General features: G+C 45.0%; 1 protein-coding gene across 3 annotated transcripts in view; it reads right to left on the bottom strand.

The window, feature by feature from the left end:
- l1cama (L1 cell adhesion molecule, paralog a) overlaps positions 1-20,343 on the bottom strand; it is a 37,911-nt gene that overhangs the window by 1,848 nt on the left and 15,720 nt on the right. The window contains exons 2-28 of one of the 3 annotated variants that reach the window (XM_079272971.1): positions 15,262-15,397; positions 15,019-15,209; positions 13,854-13,868; positions 11,929-12,031; positions 11,033-11,235; positions 9,967-10,089; positions 9,346-9,516; positions 8,319-8,433; positions 7,919-8,103; positions 7,008-7,139; positions 6,776-6,922; positions 6,578-6,689; positions 6,074-6,234; positions 5,756-5,915; positions 5,352-5,476; positions 5,123-5,224; positions 4,447-4,644; positions 4,290-4,360; positions 3,963-4,188; positions 3,750-3,865; positions 3,205-3,421; positions 2,788-2,910; positions 2,349-2,525; positions 2,131-2,244; positions 1,855-2,004; positions 1,311-1,442; positions 248-320 (exon numbers count right to left, since the gene is read on the bottom strand). In XM_079272971.1, coding sequence (XP_079129097.1) covers positions 248-320; positions 1,311-1,442; positions 1,855-2,004; positions 2,131-2,244; positions 2,349-2,525; positions 2,788-2,910; positions 3,205-3,421; positions 3,750-3,865; positions 3,963-4,188; positions 4,290-4,360; positions 4,447-4,644; positions 5,123-5,224; positions 5,352-5,476; positions 5,756-5,915; positions 6,074-6,234; positions 6,578-6,689; positions 6,776-6,922; positions 7,008-7,139; positions 7,919-8,103; positions 8,319-8,433; positions 9,346-9,516; positions 9,967-10,089; positions 11,033-11,235; positions 11,929-12,031; positions 13,854-13,868; positions 15,019-15,145 — 3,578 coding nt within the window. In that variant the 5' untranslated portion in view covers positions 15,146-15,209; positions 15,262-15,397. Of the gene's footprint in view, positions 1-247; positions 321-1,310; positions 1,443-1,854; positions 2,005-2,130; positions 2,245-2,348; positions 2,526-2,787; positions 2,911-3,204; positions 3,422-3,749; positions 3,866-3,962; positions 4,189-4,289; positions 4,361-4,446; positions 4,645-5,122; positions 5,225-5,351; positions 5,477-5,755; positions 5,916-6,073; positions 6,235-6,577; positions 6,690-6,775; positions 6,923-7,007; positions 7,140-7,918; positions 8,104-8,318; positions 8,434-9,345; positions 9,517-9,966; positions 10,090-11,032; positions 11,236-11,928; positions 12,032-13,853; positions 13,869-15,018; positions 15,398-20,343 lie in introns of all 3 variants that reach the window. The other 2 variants (XM_079272970.1, XM_079272972.1) reach the window with 2 other exon arrangements.

Raw genomic sequence — 20,343 nt, 5'->3', positions numbered from 1 at the left:
AAGTAAAGCATTGGCAGGGATTATTAACAGAAAGCGGGTTTGGGATAGGAAATCACCTCACAGCATACCTTTCTAGAGATCTGCATAGCAGGAGCAGGCATTAGGGAGAAGAGGGACAACGAAAGGAACACACGGGGTTAGGAAAAGCAAATGCTGATGGAATCAAGGCTGGGTGTTAGAATTTAAATGATCTGTAGAAACATAATGTAACACCAAAAAAGAGAGGATGTGCATTTAGATGACAAACCTATACTCTCCAAAAGTCTCATCCTTCATAGGCCGTGCCTCTGAGTCCATCGGACCCTCTTCTTTATCTTTCACTGTGAAGGAAATTATTGGATGTTATCATCAGTGAGATCTCAACCATTTTTCTCTCCAAACCACGGTCTCAGACATCGATAATGACATTCTGTCACACAACAAGATAACACCCGATGAAAAAAAAAAAAGATTGTGTCTGTGGAGCAAAAAGATTTTGATGCAAAATCTTTTTATCTATGTAGTTTAAAGTGTTGATGTTTGACGTAATTTCTCATCTGACTTTCAACATAATAGATAGCACTCTGAATATTACTGTTAAAATTCTCAACAATTTAAATGATTAATCGCTCAGAAGTATAATGCCAGTGGGTATGGTTGGATGTATTATTCAATTCGTCCTTGCTTTTAGCAGAGACAATTACTTTAAAAAGGAGCCAGCCACTTGTTTCTCCCTCATGTGGAAAGGGATGAAAGGCCGGTGCTTTTCTCTGACCAGTCAGACAGTAGCCTGCAGGTTGCAGTTACTCTAGTGGTTTGTGATTATCATTTCACAGTTCTTTTCAGAGCAGAGCCTCTTACTACCACAGTAAGGAAGGCTTAGAGGTCTGTTTGACGACAAGGCTGATGTGAACGCTGCAAGGGAACATGTTGGCCAAGTGAAAAGAAGTGATAAATTATTTGGATATGGAGCCGCTCTAAGAATTTTAAACACGGTGCAATTTTAATTTACTGTCATGTTTCCAGTAAGAATGACCTTGTTTACTGTGGTGCATTCCTGTAACTGCCAGGCTTCTTTTTCTACCGCAATGCCATTTTCATTGTCAGACAGCTTTATGGCTCCAGCAGACTGTTCGGTGTCTCCCACAAAGCTTGGTTAGAGTGTGACATAGCAGTTGTCTAACATTGTATTGTTCTTGCAGACAGGCTTAGACGAAGGACTGGATGTCGTGCATTCTTTAAAAAAAGTTGCTCAACGTCTCAACCATCTTCTATAACACTTCATCATCCCTACTGAATGCTTAACACGCATCTCGGTGGGCTGCACTTGCCTGAATACTTCCCCCCTTTACTCCTCTTGATGAAGCAGAGGATAAGCAGTATCAGCAGAAGCAGCACGATGGCGCTCACGACACCGATGAACCAGCCTTGTGTTGCAAAACTGGGCTGCACCTCTGTTACTCCTTCAAAGAGAAAAGAGGAGTGAGGTGGGGAGAATTGAGTGTATGTTTGTAATGAGGAAACCGGATGAAAGTACAAGAGGAGCAGAAAGGATGAAAACCGTAGGAGAAGCAAGATAAAACAGGAAGAATCTAGAGCGAAAGAGACAGAGCAATATGTATTTTGACAGGGTGGCAATGCACACTCGGGAACCAAAGAATACAGCACAATGCGCCAAACAAACACAAGTAATGGATCATTGCTAGCCACGCTTTCTTTTCACAAGAGTCTTTGAAAGCACTTCACAGGCAGTGGAGAGAACTGCAAGGCACTCTCTGTAGGATCAGGCTTTATATTTAGATCTGGGAAGCCCAGAGGAGCGAGCCGAGAAGATGAAAGAAAAGAGGATGAGTGAAGGTGGAACACTACTGATACCTGTTCCGTCTGTCTTGATGTCAGTCTTCCAGAAGGTGATGTTGCTGTAGGTGAAGCGTAGATGATAATCAGAGGCAGGAGTCAGGCCCTGGAGCTGGTAGAAAGACTGTGAGGAGTTTATCTTCTCTGTTTTCTTCCCTTTACTGCCATCTGCAGAGACATAACAAGGACTTTGATTTCCTTTCTATTGTTTAGGATTGTGAAACTATTCCCCAGCTAGATTTGTGGTTTTAAAAGGTTGACTCTAATTAGTTTTGTACTTAGTAGAAAATGTACCATTTGTGTTGAGGTAGTATATCTGGAAGCTAAAGTTCCTGTGTCTCTTCTTGGCCACCCAGCTGAGGTTGACTAAGTTTTCTCCAGGAGACAGGTTAATGGTGTCAGGAGGTGCTGCAAACATTCAGACAGAGGAATCAAACTCTTAATCTAGTACAATCTGATCCTGTTTGTGACAGATCTGTGAGGGTGAAGAACTCTGGGAATGGGCTTTGTACCTCCATCCAGCGTAGTGGCACCCTCCCTGATGATGGGCTCTCCGTCCCCTGCGTCAGTGCGCCCCCTCAGCAAGAAGCGGTATTGGCTGTGGGGGTCCAGGCCCCTCAGGGTGAGGTGGGTGACTACGGGGCCCTCTATTCTCTCTACCTGCATGGGGCTGTCATCACCCTCCACAACTGAGCACATCGCAGCAGAAAAAAACATTCAGTCACAACTTGATCTTCAACACATCGTTATGGGTGACACATTGACTGACTGATGAGCATCATTAGGAGGCTGTGCTTTGACCTTTTTCAGCGTTGTTGATTTAGCTGTAAATGTATTGTGTGGTTACATTCGTGATGTTTTTACTGCAGCATAGAAGCACTTCTTAAACGGAACAATTGATGTGCCTGATGGTGGGGTGTTTTGTGAGATAGGTGTGTAAACCGTGCTCACTCTGTTGGTACTGCAGTAGATATCCAATGAGGACTCCATTGGGCTGAGCAGGTGGCGTCCAGTGGAGGGTCATTTCTGTCTCTGATGGGCTGTCCAGCATCAGGGACATGGGAGGATGAGGAACTAGCAGCAACACAAACATACCGGATTAAAATGGATTATTAATACTGTCACCTCTTTCCCAACAACTGCCTGTTCAATAACATCTATCCCTGCATCAATTTCACCCTCCTTCTCTTCACGGCCCTCCACCCACTCAATCTCTGGATAGTGTCATTTCCTCTTTGAAATCCACTATTCCTTCCTTCCTTCCTCCCATCTTTGTCTCTCCCTATCTATAATTAAAACCACCTCACACACTTTATCTATCACCTTCCCTTTTCCACCCACAATTTTTCCTCTCTTTCTCATTCTTACCTCCCTCATCAGTCTTGAAGGACAGCGTCTCAGACTGTGGTCCGTCTCCCTTGCTGTTGAATACGGTGACGGCCAGGGCGTAGTGGGAGTATGGTCTGAGATCACTGATCACCTTCTTCTCCTCGTTGGCCCCAGTCTTCACCACCCTAGTGTCTTCTGGCTCCCTGGACCTCCGGCCTCTGTGGTGGCTCCTGGAGCTGATTCTGGTCAAGTAGACCTGGAGCCACAAAATCAGTCATGGTGAAATGATGAAACGAGGAAACCATGGGTACGTTTTTGAGTTTTGAAATTTTAGAAATGTCACACACTTCTTGTGTGTGACAGAAGAGAGAAAGGGAAGCATTGTGACTACAGTGTGATACATTCTGAAGGTGAGATCATCTACAATAAAAAAGGCTCTTCTCGTCACAACCTTGAAACTAAAGACAACTCCAAAGCCCTTGCCAAGCTAAGGTCGGGCTGCCTCCGCTGTAAACCCAAAATATGTATTATTTATCAGGACAGGGGCTGAATATGAAACAACAGAGGAGATACAGGAGCAGTACCGTATATCCTAGCAGGTGTCCTCTGACTGTCTCTTTGGCCACTGCTTCCCAGTTCACGCTGATGGTAGTGCTGTTAATTAAAATAATACCCACATTCATTGGAGCCTCCAATGGATCTGAGAAACAACGACAGACAGGAGGGTGAAAGGTGAGAAAGAATACGAAGTAGAAATATTCCCAGTACAAGAAAAGCTGTATTTTTAAATTTTTTACAATCTTCTCCCGAGTAACCGATGACAGGGTCTGGCTCAGGTCCCTCCCCTTTCTCATTGACAGCCTGAACTTTGATCTCGAAGGCAGAAAAGTTGCCAATGTCATTGACCGTGAACGGGATTGTTCTTGTGTAGTTGGTGTGCCAGCTGGGTCCGCTGCCCACAACTCGCCTCCACAGAACCCGATACTTGAAGTCAGGTCCATTAAAGTTACGTTTGTCCATTTCCTGCAGTGACAGCAACAGCAAACAATAATGCACAGACAGATGCAGAGAAAATTGGTTTGATGTTGCTTCAGATAGTTAGTACATTCAGGCTACAGATGTACCTCCCAGGTGATGAATAGAGTCTCTGGGTCTTTGGACTCACTCTTAACGTCTTCGGGGTTATTGTCTGGAGCTGTGATTGGAATCAAGTTCATTGTAGTGTCATTCTGAGTTCTCTTTGAGATTGAAAACTTGTGGTTACAAAACACTGGCTCTAACCTTCAGCGGGTGTATTGTGGATTTCAGATGGCTTGCTGGGGCTGCTCTTCCCCACATAATTGATGGCAATGACCCGGAAACGGTAAGACATGTAGGGCCACAGAGGGAGGCTAACACGCTGCTTGTTTCCTGTTACTCGCAGCAGCTCTTCCCAACCCCTCTCTTTCAAACCTTGGTCCTCAAACTCAACTACATACTCTGCAGAGAGAGAAAGAAAAAGTCAAGGAGTGATGGAAAAAGACAGGATGTAAGCAATAAGGAAGCAATAGAAACATAAACTCAACACTCAGTGTAGCGATAAAGTCATACCGAAACACTTTGAACTTTACAAAAGTCTGATGCTGCAGATCAAATAATGATAATCCTGTCGAAGTAATGAAAACAGAGCAGCCTTTCATTTTGCCAGGGGGAGATGAAGATATGGTTTGTTGCTCCGAGTATTGGATTTAGACAAGATGAAAAGCTTTATGTTCGCGTGTGTGTGTGTGTTTGTGTGTGTCTGAGTCAGTGCATATCCTCACTTGATGGCACCATTACAAATATTCTAAAAACACAAAAACATCACATCACAATCCATATATAAGCAGTTTTAGCATTGTAGAGAAGAGAAACAGAGGACGAACACGACCGGTGTGTGCATATATGTATGCGTCTCCGTGTGTGTTTGTCTGTTGACCTAGCACAGCGCTGTTGTGGTCGTCTCCAGGAGTCCAGCGGAGGGTGACTGCACGACGCTTAGGATCAGTGATCTGGAGGAGGACAGGAGGGTCTGGACGATCTGAAAGGGACAACAATAATATCATCACTACAACTATCTGCTCACTGCTTGTCTACACACTACAAGCTTCAACAAAAAGGGGGGGAAAATGATTGGAACTCATACAGTATATATTCATTGATCTTACCCCATAAAGTGAGGGTGCCATTGGCTTCAGCCATGTCGTGCTTAGTGATAACCTGACAGGTGTACATGCCCTCATCATCCGCTTCCACATCAGTTATTTTCAGGTCTGGTCCATCCATTGTGTATCTGAAGAAATGATGTCATAATTATCTTACTCCCCTTTTAACTACCGTCTTTTTCTTTTCTTGCTACTTTTTTCACCATGGTAAGTCATTTATTTGTTTGTTTATGTAACAGGAACAATCCAGATCAACATTATATGGGAAAATACATAGGGCATCTGAAGCTAATGTGTATCATCTGTTCCTGATTAGGCTTCAAACAACTCAACAAACAAATAATAAATAAATAAATAACGTTATCCTCGTTTTTGTCAGTTCTCTAATGTGTAGAATTTGGTCTTACTTTCCGTCAATGTGGGACTCAGAGATCTTTTGATAGTTTTTTCTCCACTGAATGAGTGGAGAGCCGAGTTTGCGGTCAACAAGGGCCAGACAAGTGAAGATTGTTGTGTTTCCACGCTGCACCTTCAGAGCCTGTGGAGGTGACAGGATCACTGTCCTATCTGGAAGAGAAAACAAGCAGACGCACAATGCTGAGACAAGCTGCAAGAGGTGCAACTAACATAAGCTGCTACAGGACACAGAGTGTGTTTGTGTGTGTGTGTGTGTGTGTGTGTGTGTGTGTGTAGGTGTGTGTGTGTGTGTGTGTGTGTCCACTCACTAAGCACTTCCAGCTCGGCATTAATAGATAAGTTGGTGTTCTGTACAGAGCATGTGTAGGAGCCCTCATCGTCATGGGTGACATCAGAGATCTCAAGCACTCCGTTGGTGAGCGGCTTCATTCTGGGATCTGCCAGAAGGGAGGAGGCTCTGCCGCTCTCCCTGGATAAGACACACACGTGCACGCACAAACACACATTATAAACCTGGCAAGCAGAGTAAGAAATAAACCTGTTCAGCTCCTGCCGGGGCTAATGAATTCAGTTTAATTGACACTATTTTACCAAAAGAACAAAGCCTTGTTGGGCGCCTGCCAAACTGACGAAATTCACAGTAATAGTCCAGATGTAACAGTATTTAGCTGTTAATTCATGAATATGAACAGCTACCTACGCAATTATATCACCTCTGTGAAATTTCTTTAAAGACAAATCAGCCAGACTCGAATACATATTACAATGCTATGCACTAGAACACAATGGAATAAGGTGGTCATGTGCCTCACCATGTGACTTCAGGTTTAGGAGAGCCAAAGGTCTCACACTCCAGTACAGCTTTCTGGCCCTCTGTAAATGTGTATGTAACCCCATCCTCAGTCAGGAGCTGTGGAGGCAGCTCTGAAACAACGCACACAAAGAGAAATGAAACACGCACAGACCTACACCCACAACTCTGTTTAATACGTTTCAAAACAAATATTCACCAATGACATAGACGTTGGTGTTGGTGATGATGTTTCCATGCTTGTTGGAGGCCTGGCACTGATAGACGGCAGTGTCACCCAGGTTGACATTCTTTAGTATTAGAGATCTGTTCGTTGTCACAGAACGTCTGGAGTCCTTGTCGGTTGCTGTTTAAAAAAACATGCAGTCAGCACATCCACAGTGCTAGAGGTTGTGTGTTTGAGGTACGTATTGTTGGGTGTCTGCGCTGACCTGAGAGGGAGATCCCGTTGATGGTCCAACTGATGGTAGGAGTGGGGATGCCGTCCGCCTGGCAGTGTAGCTTGACAGTCTCACCTGGGGCATATAACTGACTAGGTGGCTCCTTGATCCAGTAGGGAGCCGCTACAAGGGCCAGAATATATCAATTACACACAGCACAAGCAAAACAATACAATCTTAAATTTCACAGTATACCAAACGATTACACAAGATTGTTCTCTGTGAGACTGATGGGTTGAGATTGATAGGTCACGCCTATCGAAGTCTCCAAAATGAAGCAACTGATCGCAAAACTGTTTTGTTGGGCTTAAAAGGAAACTTTTTACGGGTCAAGGTCTATTTACTGTAGTCACAGGGAGTACTACTCAGTTTGTGACAGTTGTGTTGTGTTTTCTTTTACTCAATTACTCACTTAACGTCATCCAGGTATCTTAGCTTGGGATCGGTGAACAATCATTTTACAGAGAGCCTGGGAACAACCGCACAAGCTTTAAAGATGTGAATACTTGGCAGGGATCGAGTGAAAGATGCTATCAGGTGGAATTATGTGACGTGCAGGAGTTCGACCCATAGCAGGAACTAAAAGTGCCATAACTTTATGAAAGTGTTTTCCTAAATCACTTGAATACTTTAAAACCTTCATCTAAGAACAAAAGTGAAGAATTCATTTACCACATAGCAGGGGACATCAGTTGCTAAGTGTGAAGCCGGTATGTATACATGCCAACTGGATAGACTTAATGAATACAAGATACAGTAATATGACTGTGAATCTGGATTATTGCAGCACCTATTATATTGTAAAATCACAGTACATGCTCAAATCACCTTTCACCCACATGCAATTAAGTATGCGTATGCTTATGTATGTGTGTGCATGTGTGTGTGTGTGTGTGTCATACCTTCCACAGTCACAGTGTAAGTGTGTGTGGCCTTCCCTTGGGAGTTCTCAGCCATACACTGGTACTCGCCCCCGTCGCTCTCTGAGATATTACTGAAGCGCAAGCGGCGGTTGAACATGTCTTTAGTGACCCGAGATTCAGACATCTCGCCATCTCTCCTCACCCATGAAACTTTGGGAGTTGGACTGAAGAGGAGGAGAGAGGAGAGGAAGAGGTATAGCAGAATTCAGAAGGATGTGGATGGAGAGATGCAACAGAGGAAGCAACACATTGAACAGAGAGAGACGGGAGGTAGAAGGAAAGGAGAGGAACGGATGAGACCTACGTAAGATTGATTAAAAGGTGCGGCTTAAGTTTTCTGAATGATGGGGCAGAAATATGTGCACACACGGACACTCACAGGCCTTGGACGATGCACTCAAGCTCCACAGTCTGGCCCCTGAGGGAATGGTAAGTGCTGTGGCTTCCAGTAGGTCTCATCATGTGGGGCCTCTTGCTCTTGCTCAGAGAGTTGGCTGGAGAGGCGGAAAGACAAAGACGGAGCAAAAGATTCATACATATGTATGGGTCATTTTCAAATTGCCTTGCTGCTGACACAGCAGCCACTGTAGAGACTCTGACACACACAAACATATGCAGGGTGTGGAATCATGTGGAGAAGACTTTACCTTTCTAACAACACATTGTCCAGATTTTCCACACACACACACACAGGTCTCGTGTTAACATGTGCTCATCTTTCTGACCTCTGGTTGGGCCACAGATGCTGCAGCCACATCTCAGTGTGAGCTGCATCTCATTACCAGAGGAGGTGATGGGGCCCCCCGTCGGCTCTGTGACCGGTCTACTGGATAAGGTACTGCTTTGGTCAGCACAACATGCCACCACATGGGGGTGAGATGACTTTGGTGCAAGTATGAGGCCTCAGTGGTTTTCAACAAATTGTCACGCTGACTATTTATCATACTGTGTTTGCCAATTTCATACACAGACCTATACAGTGTTTTATTGGAACAGATTTCTCTTATATGAAGAAAACAAGACGCTTTTTACGGAATATCAATCGATACAGGCCATCTTTCAAAATGAATGTACTTTACACAACGAATGCATGTCTCAAGGACAGTGTAAACTTGATCTTAAAGGTTTGGTTCACCCAAATGACAAAGATCATATATTTAGTCATGCTGAACGTCTTTACATCTTTATGTTGATCGTCAGACTTTTCCTCTGGAGCCACCACAAGATTCACATTTGCAGTTTTGAGAGAAATGGTTAAGGAGCTATTGAATGGATTGCCGTGAAAATTGTCCATCAAACTTTGTTGCTTTAGATGAAAGCAGTCTTAGCCTAAGGATGCAATTCTGAAACTCAGTTTAGGTCAGATCAGTCCAGTCTCCTGTCAGTTCATCCAGAACAAAACTCACAAGGGTTTACAGTCAGAGTGATGGGTTCCTTTGCCAGAATGGTGCGTGTCGCCAGGTACTGGACATTGCAGGTGTAGTCATCCCTGCTGTCCTCGCTTGTCAAATGGGCAAAGTACAGGTTGCCATCCTTCCCCACGACCACCCGTTCACTGAGCTGGATATGGCGTAGCTCTGTAGAGAGAGGGAGGGAGGATATAAGAGAGAAATTGATGAGGCAGCAGGGAAATGGGAATAAAGAGAGAGAGAATGAGGAGCTTAACAAGAGGATATAATTGGGAGAGGAAATAGAATAGGGAGGCATAGAGCTACAAAAGGATGAGACAATGAGAGAAATAGAAAAATGATAGTGAAGAGATGTCGGCGAAAAGGCGTAAGAATAGACTCTGCTCAGTCTACAAAACGGAAGACATAAAAAAAAACATCCAGGCAAAGATTAATGCATAAAAGGATATTCTGTACATTGAGAAAGGAAAAAGGATAATGTTGTTTCAGAAATGAACAATCATCTATACCTCACTATGATGCTAGTGGACCACAAAAGGACAGATAGATTGTCTAAGTAGCAGATGTATTGAGGAAACAGGAAGGATGTAATGCAAGGAGAGATGGAAAGGTACTCACTCCAGTCCATCCAGTGAATAATAGGCTCCATGGAGCTCTGCGGGGGGTTACACTCCAGAATGATACTGCTTCCCTCTTCAGACTTCATAGTAACCTTCTTTTCTTTCTGCTGGGATGGGAGAACTAAAGGGAAGCAAGTGAGGAAAAACACAGATCTGTTCATGTGTGTCGACAAACACGTACACAACCGGCTTTGCACACATTTACGGCGTCAAGATTTCCTGAGACAACCCATATCAAAAGTCAACTTAAAACACACAATGCAGTGGACAGGGAGTATTATTTGTAAATCCCATTTTGAGGAACATTAAGGATCTGAGGAGAAGTGTGTGAGAAGGCGCCAGGTTGTCTTTTGCCTTGTAAAATTACGTGATTTGTGATTCATATGTCTCCTTCCCTCCTCCCTTCTGCCCATTGTTGATAACCCCACAGGAGCTGTCGAAGAGTGCTTCACATGACATCAACTCAAGAGCGTTTCTGGGGAAACCGTTGTCAGGGAAACTGTGATGGAAGGAGGTCGCCTAGGAGAGAGCCAGTCACACAGGTGGATGGATGCACAGAGGTGCTCTTTACTTTTGCCCAGGGGACCATGTGTGTGTGCATGTACGAGTGTGTTTGCATGTGTGTGAGTATATGCTGATTATCATGTTATGTTCTGGACGTGAGCCTCCATCTTCTAACAAATGAGCTCTCTGCAAAGCAGGGCGAGGAAAAGGTTTACACACTGGATCCGCTCGCAGCTTTGTAAATTGCTCTGTTATTGCTGATAAGAACCATGTGTCGCTTCTAATCTGGACCTCGAAGGCATTTACAGGTGCTTAAACCTCAGACCCGTAACTCCTCGGACGTGATGCAATTTGTTTGAAAACACATCAGAGGAAGTTGAACGAGTTTGATATTATTTCAAATGGTGTGAGTCATCTCTCAAGGCTAAAGCCAAATGACACCAAATCAGCAAATACTCACAAAGCACGATGGGATTTGAATATTCAAATTAAACGTCAAAATTGGATGACTCTTGGTAACTGGTTGCTTGAGGATTAAACAGCCATCAGCATGTTCTTACCATCAGTGTTGAGAAGGGCCTCGCTAGAGACGGCTGTCCCCAGCTCGTTGGATGCATAGCAGACGTATTTGGCTTGGTACTGCTTCAAGCTCTCCATGTTGTTACTCAGTGTGTAGAATGCAAATGAGTCGGAGCGCTCAGAAACCTTCAGCTCTGGGTCACTGCCGGGGTCAAACTCCTCTCCATCCTTTGTCCATCGGAAACTTGAGTCGAAGAAAAAATGATGCAGTAATGCTGATTGATGGGAGAATGTTCACTCAAATATCAAATATCAAACACCAAAAACATAATTTCCATGCCTTTGAAAAAGCAGGTTTTGAACACACACACAACATGTCCTTCCATGTCACTGAATTCAAGGGTACAAATGAATTGATGCAAAATGTACAGGAGATGCCCCAGTGGGACTCATAAGCTTGTGCTGGGTAATTGCGATATTCATCTTTGCCTTGGCAATTCGAGCAGTTTTCCACTTCAGAGCAGCTAAGACACTCTGAAAAGATTGCTCGAGGGCTTAATGACATTTATCCCTTGTTGAAATGAGAACTCTGACTGGAAGAAGCTGTGCTCTCATGTAATACTAATGCGTGGATGTCAGCTGAACAAGGAGAGGGAAGGTCAATGTTCCCAGTTGTCTCGAAAGATAACTAGTGGCTCCACCATGAACAATATAGGATCTTCAGACTGTTTGCCTCGGTGTGTGTGTGTGTGTGTGTGTGTGTGTGTGTGTGTGTGTGTGTGTGTGTGTGTGTGTGTGTGTGTGTGTGTGTGTGTGTGTGTGTGTGTGTGTGTGTGTGTGTGTGTGTGTGTGTGTGTGTGTGTGTGTGTGTGTGTGTGTGTGTGTGTGTGTGTGTGTGTGTGTGTGTGTGTGTGTGTGTGTGTGTGTGCTGACTAACATGGGTAGAGGGTTGCCAGTGGCTTCACAGCTCATGACGAGGTCTTCAACACTAAAGACGGTGACAGACTCCGGCTGTACGATGATCATCGGCGGCCTCTTGACTGCAACGACCAGAAACAGAGTTAGTGCTGTCATAACAACAGTTACAAAGCAGCCGTGCATGTGCTACAACACACCTATTGGTTTGAATAGATAGCGACACATGCACACAGTCAGAATAATGCTGCAGTCTTCACATGACCTGCTTTCATTCTGCATGCTGCTGTAATAACTCTAGCTATGACATACACACATATGTCATCCCATTGAAACACACTTTTTATGGCTGTTGTTAATGGCTTAGCAAACAGCACAGAATAACCAGAGATACCGCTCATTTTCTTAGCTTTAACAGCTGCCGATAAGTACATTCAGTCAATATCACTTAAAAAGACTCCCCAGAGAAAGAGATGAAATGTGGGCCGAGGAAAAGAGTGAGAGTACGAGAGTAGGCAGAGAAAATGCGTTGAGATGAGAGGAAATTGATATAGCATAATGTAAGAGGGAGAGTTCATGTAAAAGAGAGATTTGGCCCAGTGCTCCCTGTGAGACTGAGAGATATAGGCAGAGGGAGGGAACGAGTCTGCGGGGAAATGAAGAAGGGCTTTTGAAGGGGAAAAAGGTAATGGCCACCAAAACAGCCATAAAGCAAGAAGAAACTCCAACAAGCTAGGATTTGCTGTGAATACTGTATTGAACCAGCATGTTTGATTTTTCCACATGCTTTATGGCCCATGTTGTATATTTATGTTCTGTTTTTCAATAGCTATTGACAACAATGTAAATCTTTTTCTCCAGATAGCTCAGTGACTTTAGGCTGTTTGCAGTGGAATAGAGGTCACAGCTCAGTAGAGTTTTAACAAAATTTGACTCTTAAGGGAATGAGACAGAGCCCGAGATGAATTTATATTATCTAGGTAAATGGGTAAAGAGGACACAGGAGGGAAGGGGGTTGCGGTAGATGAGGAGGAGAAGAAGGCGATGGAGATGGAGAGTTAAGCGGACAGGGGAGACGGATGGAAGTACAGCAAAGAGAAAGCCCATGCAGAGCAACAGAGAAGCAGAGCAAATGGAGACCGAGAGGAGGGAGAAAAACAAACAAACAAGGGCTCGACTCCGAGGTTCAGAAGGAGACGGATCGGGAGAGTGGGGGAATTTAATGAAAGAATTCCCACTGACAGAGGTAACAAGCCCATTTCCTCAGCTGATCAAATTGAAGTTTGGGCTGCGGGCGTAGCTCCATTATTGGCAGAGGAGCCGGTGCTTAGTGCTTTAACTCCTCTTTATTTCTCCGTGTCTTTGATCTGACAGCTGTCTCCTTACAGACAGCGGCTCCTCACACTTCCTCCTCCCTGCTCCTACAGGGATCTCACCGATCCACTGAACACGCACCCATATACAGAAAAAGGCACACGGAAACAGGCACATGTTCACCATACAACACACAAACACATCCTCACGTACAAACACGCATGCACAATACTGAAGCGGATGCATACACACGGACACACGCAAGCATAGCACTGCAAATGCACACGAATAGATAGATAGATAGATAGATGGATAGATGGATAGATGGATAGATAGATAGATGTAAACTTTATTTATCCCCAGGGTGAAATTCGTTTGTAGCAGCAGCAATTTACAGAGTCAAATATAACATATGGAATGCACAATATCTACAGTACAATAAAATAACAGAGCAGATATTGAATTGAAGGAATAGATTAATAACAAATAAAAAATAAGACAGCCTGATTCATTAATGTGCAGCACAGTGCTGGATGGAAAATAACCTCTCTGGCATAATGAAAGTGTTTACAATGAACTTTGCAAGCACCTGCATTAAGACAGATAGAATTCAATGAAGTTAAAAGCACTTACGATCACTTATATGGTCTGTAAAGCCCCAGTGGTGGCCAGAGAAGAAATGAGGGAAAAATATTTTAGTTACAGTAAACAAGAAGGAGAAAGAGATAGTTAATACGGACAGACAGCGACGAACACGCAGACAAACAGAGAGACAGACGGATAGACAGACTGAAGTTGATCTCTGATAATTGAACAACATTTATGATATATGGTAGATAAAGCAGCGTAATGTCTCATGTAACTGAGCGTCGCTTTAACCTCGGCCTCCTTGACACAGATTCTAACGCACATCTCCTTTATTGATCCAGATCACTGTCACAGTGCCTTCCATTGACATGGAAGAGCCTTGCTAATTTAAAGGCAGGGGACACCTTGACCTTTTACATATTTGACCTGCTCCTTCTTCCTCATCATCCTCCCTTCATCCTCCTCAGCCCTCTCACCTCTGTGTCACCGATTCCCCCTTTGGGAATTAGACTGGGAGATTTACTGCATTTCATCAACATTTACAGGTCCTGCATGTGTGTCCAGGCGTGTACACACACTTTTGAAGTCTGTGTGGGCAGTGAAGGACTGTGACTCACTGGAAGTAGTCTTAGATAAAGAGTGAGCGTCAGAAGCAGCAGTGAAACAATCTCTCTCTCTCTCTCTCTCTCTCTCTGCAGGCCGGTGCAGCAGAGAAGATGAAGATCAATTTCCCTGCAGGGCCACAAGCCCACATATTGCATTGAGGAGGAGCTAGAAATAAGAGCGAGTGAGGGAAAACCTTGCAGAATTTTTGTTGTATAACGCAATTGTTGATTGAATTACTCCCCAATCAGATTCTGGTTTGCACCAAGAAAAGCCAGATCAATAGTGGGACTTATCAATGCTGTGTGAGGGGATCAATTACAAATAATTAGACACACCACAGGCACAGATGAGCGCCAACCAAAGAAGCCTCAGACAGTGTAGTATTTGGAGCGTAATAGAGCAATCCAACCCTGCATATCGAGGTTACTGAAAGACAAATACATGTTCATTCTGCTCATTTGCACAAATTAATTGTGACGAAAGATCAGTATTAGCGTGCTTTGGTGAATCAACAATGTAATTAGCACAACAAATAGATCTTTGAACCTCATGGAAGCATTCAGCTACTGTTGTCATGAATGGTACAATATGAATCTGTACTCACAGTTGGAGGGTATGTGTATGGCTGCTTGGCTGTGCCGGGCAGCGAGGGAGAGGAGGAGGAGGAATGGGAGGAGGGGAGAGGAGCATCGCCCCCTACTGCCAACCTGCTGTCGCTGCGTGTGAGGCATTGCTCACTGTCCCATCCAGGTCCCACCTGCTCACACACAGTACAGTAAAACGCAAACGGAGGTCAACCTCACACACACACACACACACACACACTTGTGCAGAGCAAGTGTGAGGTTTTGTTTCTTTTCCAGGAGGCCTCAGCGTTGCCTCGTATGTCCCTCTTGTCTTCTCTCTTTTTTTTCCCCCTCACTCCTTTTTTTTTTGTTGCTGTCTCTGTAAGTCAGGTCCACGCCCTCCTGCTGGTCTCCTCTCTGAAACATAAAAGAGAGGGGGGAGGAGAGGAGTGGAGAAGCGAGAGGGAGGGGCAGAGAGGGGCCATGTGTCAGAATGGGAGAAAAATGACCCTTCGCCATGTGGTCAGACCTGAACACAGGCCGCGACATGGAGTTAACACACCAATCAAAGAGGCAACAATACACATCCCAACAAAAAGCACCAACAATGCCTCTCTCTCTCTCTGAACCTGTTCCTGCAAACAAAAATCTCTTTTCACAGACAAATGCAGATTGATGAAGTGTCAAATCAGATAACACGCAGGACAGTCAAACAATTAGGTTGACTGGTCCGGGCTGCGTTGCTCGAACTGAACAGTCCGCAGTGCACTTGGGCAGTGCTGTGATAAGTGTGCGATAAAGATGCTATCAGTCATGGCGAGTGAGGCAAGCCACCCCTGCTAGGAGTCGATCCGTTCTCCATCTGTACCCTTGGATCTGGTCCTCGCCACAACATGCAGGCTGTCCTCCCCCGCGGCACCACGTGGCGCAGCCCGCTGACTGTTTACACCGCTCAGTATCACACACAAAGAACTGTTATAGCACACCGTGATTAAGACGTACATGTGAGACAAAAGAAAATGCCGACAATAGAGAAAGGAAGCTTATTTGGCAGCTCTGCAGTAATGGCAGCCTGATTGAAAGAGTTCTGGCTCTGCTCTCCGCTGTTTGCTGGCAGTGCCACAACGGAGTGATGGGTGGCCTTGGAGAGTGCGGGGGAGGTCAGAGAAGAGAGGAGATGAAGATGAAGATGATGGAGAAGAGTGGTGGGTGAGAGGAGGATGGAGAGATGTAATCATCATTTATCTTCTGTTATCTAGTGGGTAATGGCTGGCCAGTTAATTGCGAGGGAAATTTCTATGTCACTCAGTGTAAAATATATTGAACAATATCTTGAAAAGAGCAACAGGAACACGGGATTTGTGTACATCAGAAGAGCCAAATTAGATGAAATTAAAGACCCAACAAGAGCTAAGTCTTTAAATAAGGCAGTTTAAACCGACCGCATTGAGCCATTACGCCGAGTTGCTTGCTTTGTCAGAAGAATGCCACAACAGGCACATAAAGAGGGAGAAGAAGGAAAGGTGAAGTGGGTGGAGGACTTGAGGGGAAGATAAAAAAGGAAAAGTGGGTTTGAAGAGGAGAGCACAGGAGAGGGAGAAGTGGAGGTGAGGGAGGAGAGAGGCAGAGTGGAGGAGGGAGGGTGAGAGGTGATGGGAGGAGTGGAGGAATATAGAAGAAGAGGGGGGATGACAAAGGGTGACAGCTGTGATGCTAATCCTATCCATCCAACTGCACACATACACACACACACACACACACATGTGCAAGCTCTTCCACTCAGTGTGAATCATTTGTTCACTTTCTTCCTTGTTCCTCTTCGTCTCCTGTCCTTTTAGCAACCGCTTTAGTGGTTGTGGTTCTCTGGAGACGGGGGACCAATTACAGTGATCCAGTCTTAAACCAGCTTCTCCAAAATGCCATTAGAGGCAGATGAATGAAGCGGGGCTCGTCAGGGTATTACTTGTGTTAATGTGATCTCAGGTTGGAGCTTGCCTATCAGTGCCCCCTCCAAAGCAACGGTGAGGGAGAGCCGAGTGAAGCAAAGCAGGATGCTGATTAACGATGTGGCACGCCGCCGCTTGTCATACCGCCAATCACAATTCACTAAGGGAGTGTTGCGTGTGCACTAACATACACACTCGGGTACACACTCATGGGGAGTAACAGAAAAACAAAGGAGCTTGCAATAGACCGACAGAAAGGGAGGCAGACAAACACACAGACACACACCTCGAGTGGTCTGACAGAAGAGATCAGACTGATAAAAGGGCACGGTCCAGTGGCTCCAGTCAGGAGGTAGGCCTTGCCAAAGAATATTCCAGTCATGTTGAGTAGGAGCAGTAAAGGGGAACACTATAATGGGTTGGGAGGGGAGTGTAAAGGAGGGTCTGTGAGTGAGCGAGGGGCTGAGACAGACAGAAAGAGAGAAGTGGGATGGACAGTTGCCATGTAATGAGGCTAACCCAGCTCCCCAAACATGCTGATAGCACAGACTGATGTGGCCTGACACACACACACACACACACACACACACTGGCTGTGTGCATGGCATGGAGCTCCATTGTCACAGGGGTGAGAGTCAATGACATCGAAGCAGATGCCCAATTTCACTTCTTCAGGGTGTCCACTGTGCAGCTGTCAACGATCCAATCCAAGCCCTGTTACCTGCTTCATTGGACAGGGTGAAAGGTCACGCCTGGGATGAATGCTTGCAGCTGGGCTGAGATGACCCGCCACACTGTTCCCGAGTGCTTTTTAAAAACTATTATCACCGCTAGGATGTCAACGGGTGCCATCAGAAGTCGTTCAATCACAGGGAGATTGTAGAGTGAACAGCGCTGTGTTGAGATTTCAGGGCGTGGCCGTTTCGTTTTTTCCACAAGAACGCCTGACTGCAGAAAATGAACCGCCAACAGGCCATGTATCAAAGAAGCCAAATCGACCAGTCAATTTTGCAACTCCTTCAATTATTCATGAATTCCTGCTTTGAGGCGTTTTGCTTACAAAAACACAAAACATTTTGTATTATGTGGTTAGTGTTGCTATCATTAGTATAATTGAATTGATGTACGCCATTGTGGTGAGTGCCCCCCTTGTCATCCATTAGATAGAAAATTGCACCCTTCCTTCCTCTGCAAAATGGAGTAATTAGCATTAAGTAGACATGTTGGGTGTTGCCAAGGACTTTGAATGCTGAATAGGCTCTCTTAAGCAGAAGCGGGGGGGGGAGCAACACACACAAGATCAAACCTCAAGAGTCAAATCGTGTTTTGAGATTCACACATCCCCATCGTGCCACCCACCCACATATACATGAGAGACCTTTACTGTTTGCTTCATATCCTCACGTATCCGTGTGAGGAGCTATGTTGTATATTTTCTCTCAACACTGTGTCATGCAAATATCTAGTCTGAAAGCTTCTCTGTGCTTTGATCAGATGTGCTGCTCTACTGGATTTGTGTGTGTACGTGTGTGTGTGTGTGTGTGTGTGTGTGTGTGTGTGTGTGCGCATGTTCAAACATGTGTGCAGGTCTTGTGTCCTGTCATGCCTTGCTTTTAAATATTAACCATCTCCAGCTGTGAAGATGTGTAGGGGGAATGAAAGCGGGACGGAAGAAGGGGGGGGGGAGAAAAATAAATGAAAACATGCCCCCCTTTTGCCCCTACTCTCCCCCTAGGGTTCGTCTGTCTGAAGAAACATCAGTATGAAAAGAGACGGACGGAGGGACAGGCGGGACATGGGGTGATTTAGACATAAACAAAAGGAAGCACTCACTGGGAGAAATGGACTGATGAGGCATTACACGAGAAAGGCAGTGAGAGATTATAAGGGTCAATGGATGGTAAAAGTGATGAGGGGCGTCTGAGAAACAAGGTGATGCTGCTGGGGGGGGGATGATGATCAGGCCCCCTACTGAGTGAATTATTCATAGAAATCTCCTTCCTGTCGGCACAATTTGCCCTAAATTCACCAAAATTCATAATTAATTTGTACCCCCCGCCATACATTTGGTTCGGTCCCTTAGTGATGCTGTCCATGTATACCTGGTGTCTTTGGAGGCCGTCTGATTCTCTCCTTCACTCCCTCCCCCCCCCCCTCCTCCTCCTCCTCCTCTCTCTAGCAGGGTCATACTTAATGCATGAGCCTGTTGCAGTGAGACAAGTCTCAGACCCACTTTGTCGCTACAGCAGAAAAATACCACAAATCATGTGTGATAATACTGGCTACCTGTTTCTGCCCTGCTCCACAATTCACGTCGTAACACAGACGTATCTTTCATCGTTCACCGCAGTGAGCTGACACTAAAAGCTTTCTTCAATTCCCCTCCGATCACTTTTCCTTGTTCCTCTACTCTCCATCTCTTCTTACCATATTCAACACCTTTCACTCTGGCTTAGACAATAGGCAATGTGGCTGATTAATTCAATATTTGCAACTTAAATGGAAAAGGGGTCTTACAGCACAGTGGGAAACCAATATCTTCCTCACAGCAGTACTCTTTTTTTAAAAGGCCAACTAAAGTGTGTTTCAAGACCAATGATCCATGGTCAACTCCAAATGGAAATTTACCAGCGGAAAAAGCTGCTGAGCTACATATTATCTGGAATCAGGGTGCACAGACAGCACATTCATCAATACCACGATTACCATAAGCTTGGCCGATAGATGCTTAGCTACTCCCACTGGAGTCAAACGCTGCGATAGAATGCACGCCGGACGTCATATTTTCCAAACGCCTGCACCTCTTTTCGAAGACCCCACCGCACCCCCCCCCCCCCCCCCCCCCCCGGTCGCTCTGTCAAGGGTTAGGGGTTAATATTGGAGTGACACAAAGCTGGAGAAAATAAAGGTCGTCAGAGGAGCCGTGAGGGCAACCGCCCACTCTCTCTCTCTCTCTCGCTCTCCTGGTTGCCATGACAACAGGGTCTCCACACAGCATCCCCCCCTTGTACATACAAATTCAGTTATTCACACACATGGACACCAATAGGTTTGCGGTATCACTTACATATGCACACGCACGTACACACACTCACTCACTTGCTGCTGCACACCGACAGGCCCTTCCTCACTCTCTCTCTCACACACTCACTCACGCGTAAGTAGAAATACTGGATGTCTTCATATATATATAGACATGTGAACATATTTAAACAGTGGACACACACAACATTTTGACTTGGCAGAAAGTGTTTAAGTTACTCAAAGATTTATGAAGTGAAATTATTTCTCATCCAGCTGAAAGTTAAAATACAAACCAGATGTACAAGATTTCCAAAGTATTTAAAAAATCTCTGTCACTCTCCTTTGTACACCAAAAACACGCACACAATCATCCCTCCTATTGCCAAGACTACA

The sequence above is a fragment of the Melanostigma gelatinosum genome (genome assembly GCF_949748355.1).
Source record: "Melanostigma gelatinosum genome assembly, chromosome: 8".
In the NCBI taxonomy this organism is placed as follows: domain Eukaryota; kingdom Metazoa; phylum Chordata; class Actinopteri; order Perciformes; family Zoarcidae; genus Melanostigma; species Melanostigma gelatinosum.
Note: the sequence above shows the minus strand (reverse complement) of the source record. Positions and strands in the feature narration are given on the sequence as shown.